Source organism: Mus pahari, chromosome 3 (genome assembly GCF_900095145.1).
Source record: "Mus pahari chromosome 3, PAHARI_EIJ_v1.1, whole genome shotgun sequence".
NCBI lineage: Eukaryota > Metazoa > Chordata > Mammalia > Rodentia > Muridae > Mus > Mus pahari.
The window spans coordinates 70,817,538-70,818,432 of NC_034592.1; the positions used below are offsets into that span (position 1 = coordinate 70,817,538).

The following is an 895-nucleotide window of genomic DNA, read 5'->3' on the forward strand; positions in this document are numbered from 1 at the left end:
GAGAGAGAGAGAGAGAGAGAGAGAGAGAGAGAGAGAGAGAATAGTTAGTATGTCGATGTCCTTACCGTTGCATCTTCCCCAGCATAGTGGTTGAGAACTCGATGTCCACCTGGATGCTTGCCAGCCCAGTCAGTCACATTGTAAACCTTGCGATCAATCACCAGCCACTGGTCGGCTTCCTGATTGTGTCTCTGGATCTCCTGCCAGGTGTACAGGTTGAGACATTTCCTGAGCCTGTCGCCCTTGCCATTCGCCTCCTGCTTTTCATAGACCTCCACTTTGCCATTTGCTCTCGGATTCCCATTAGCTACGGGTTTCCCGTTTGCCTGATGCGTGTCATGGAGACACGGTCGACTTTTTCCAACAAGGCTCTCACTGTGCTCAAGCTTTTCCTCCAACTTCATAATTCCTGGATCCCTGAGATTATCTAGGCTGACTCCTAAACTTTCTAGTTCTCTAATTGAGCCATAAAACTTCTCCTTTCCTCCTATTTCATTCCACAGCAGTCCTGGTGCCCACACAGCCTTTGGCTAAATTGGTTCTTCAGAAACTGACAGTGAGCACCTGCCCAGCGTGGCCCTCTTTTGGTCTGTAGTTAATCTTCTGCACTGAGGACAGCTAGACTACGTTTCTTTCTTCACATCTCTCCTTGCTGACTGTTGCCTTAGCAGCATCTTCCTTCAGTATTAAATGTCCCAGAGTACAGAGCCTGAGCCAATCACAGTCTGGATGGATTAGAGCCACCTCCCTCCCTCCACACCCTCTGTCCCCCCCCCCCCCCCCCCGCGCCATGGGAGGAGCGACTGAGATCTGCTCTCTGATTTTTCCAGTGACTTCATGGTGGGTTGGGTTTTACCTGCTTTCTGAGAAGCCTCCAAATGACAACCTTTAGATT

At 50.1% G+C, this 895-nt stretch overlaps 1 protein-coding gene across 1 annotated transcript in view; it reads right to left on the bottom strand.

Annotated features, from left to right (window-relative positions):
- Window positions 1-661, bottom strand: part of LOC110319078 (fatty acid desaturase 2-like protein FADS2P1) — a 39,169-nt gene extending 38,508 nt beyond the window's left edge. Inside the window, exon 1 of the mRNA XM_021194498.1 lies at window positions 66-661. Coding sequence (XP_021050157.1) covers window positions 66-404 — 339 coding nt within the window. The 5' untranslated portion in view covers window positions 405-661. The remainder of the gene's footprint in view (window positions 1-65) is intronic.
- Window positions 662-895: the final 234 nt, after the last annotated feature.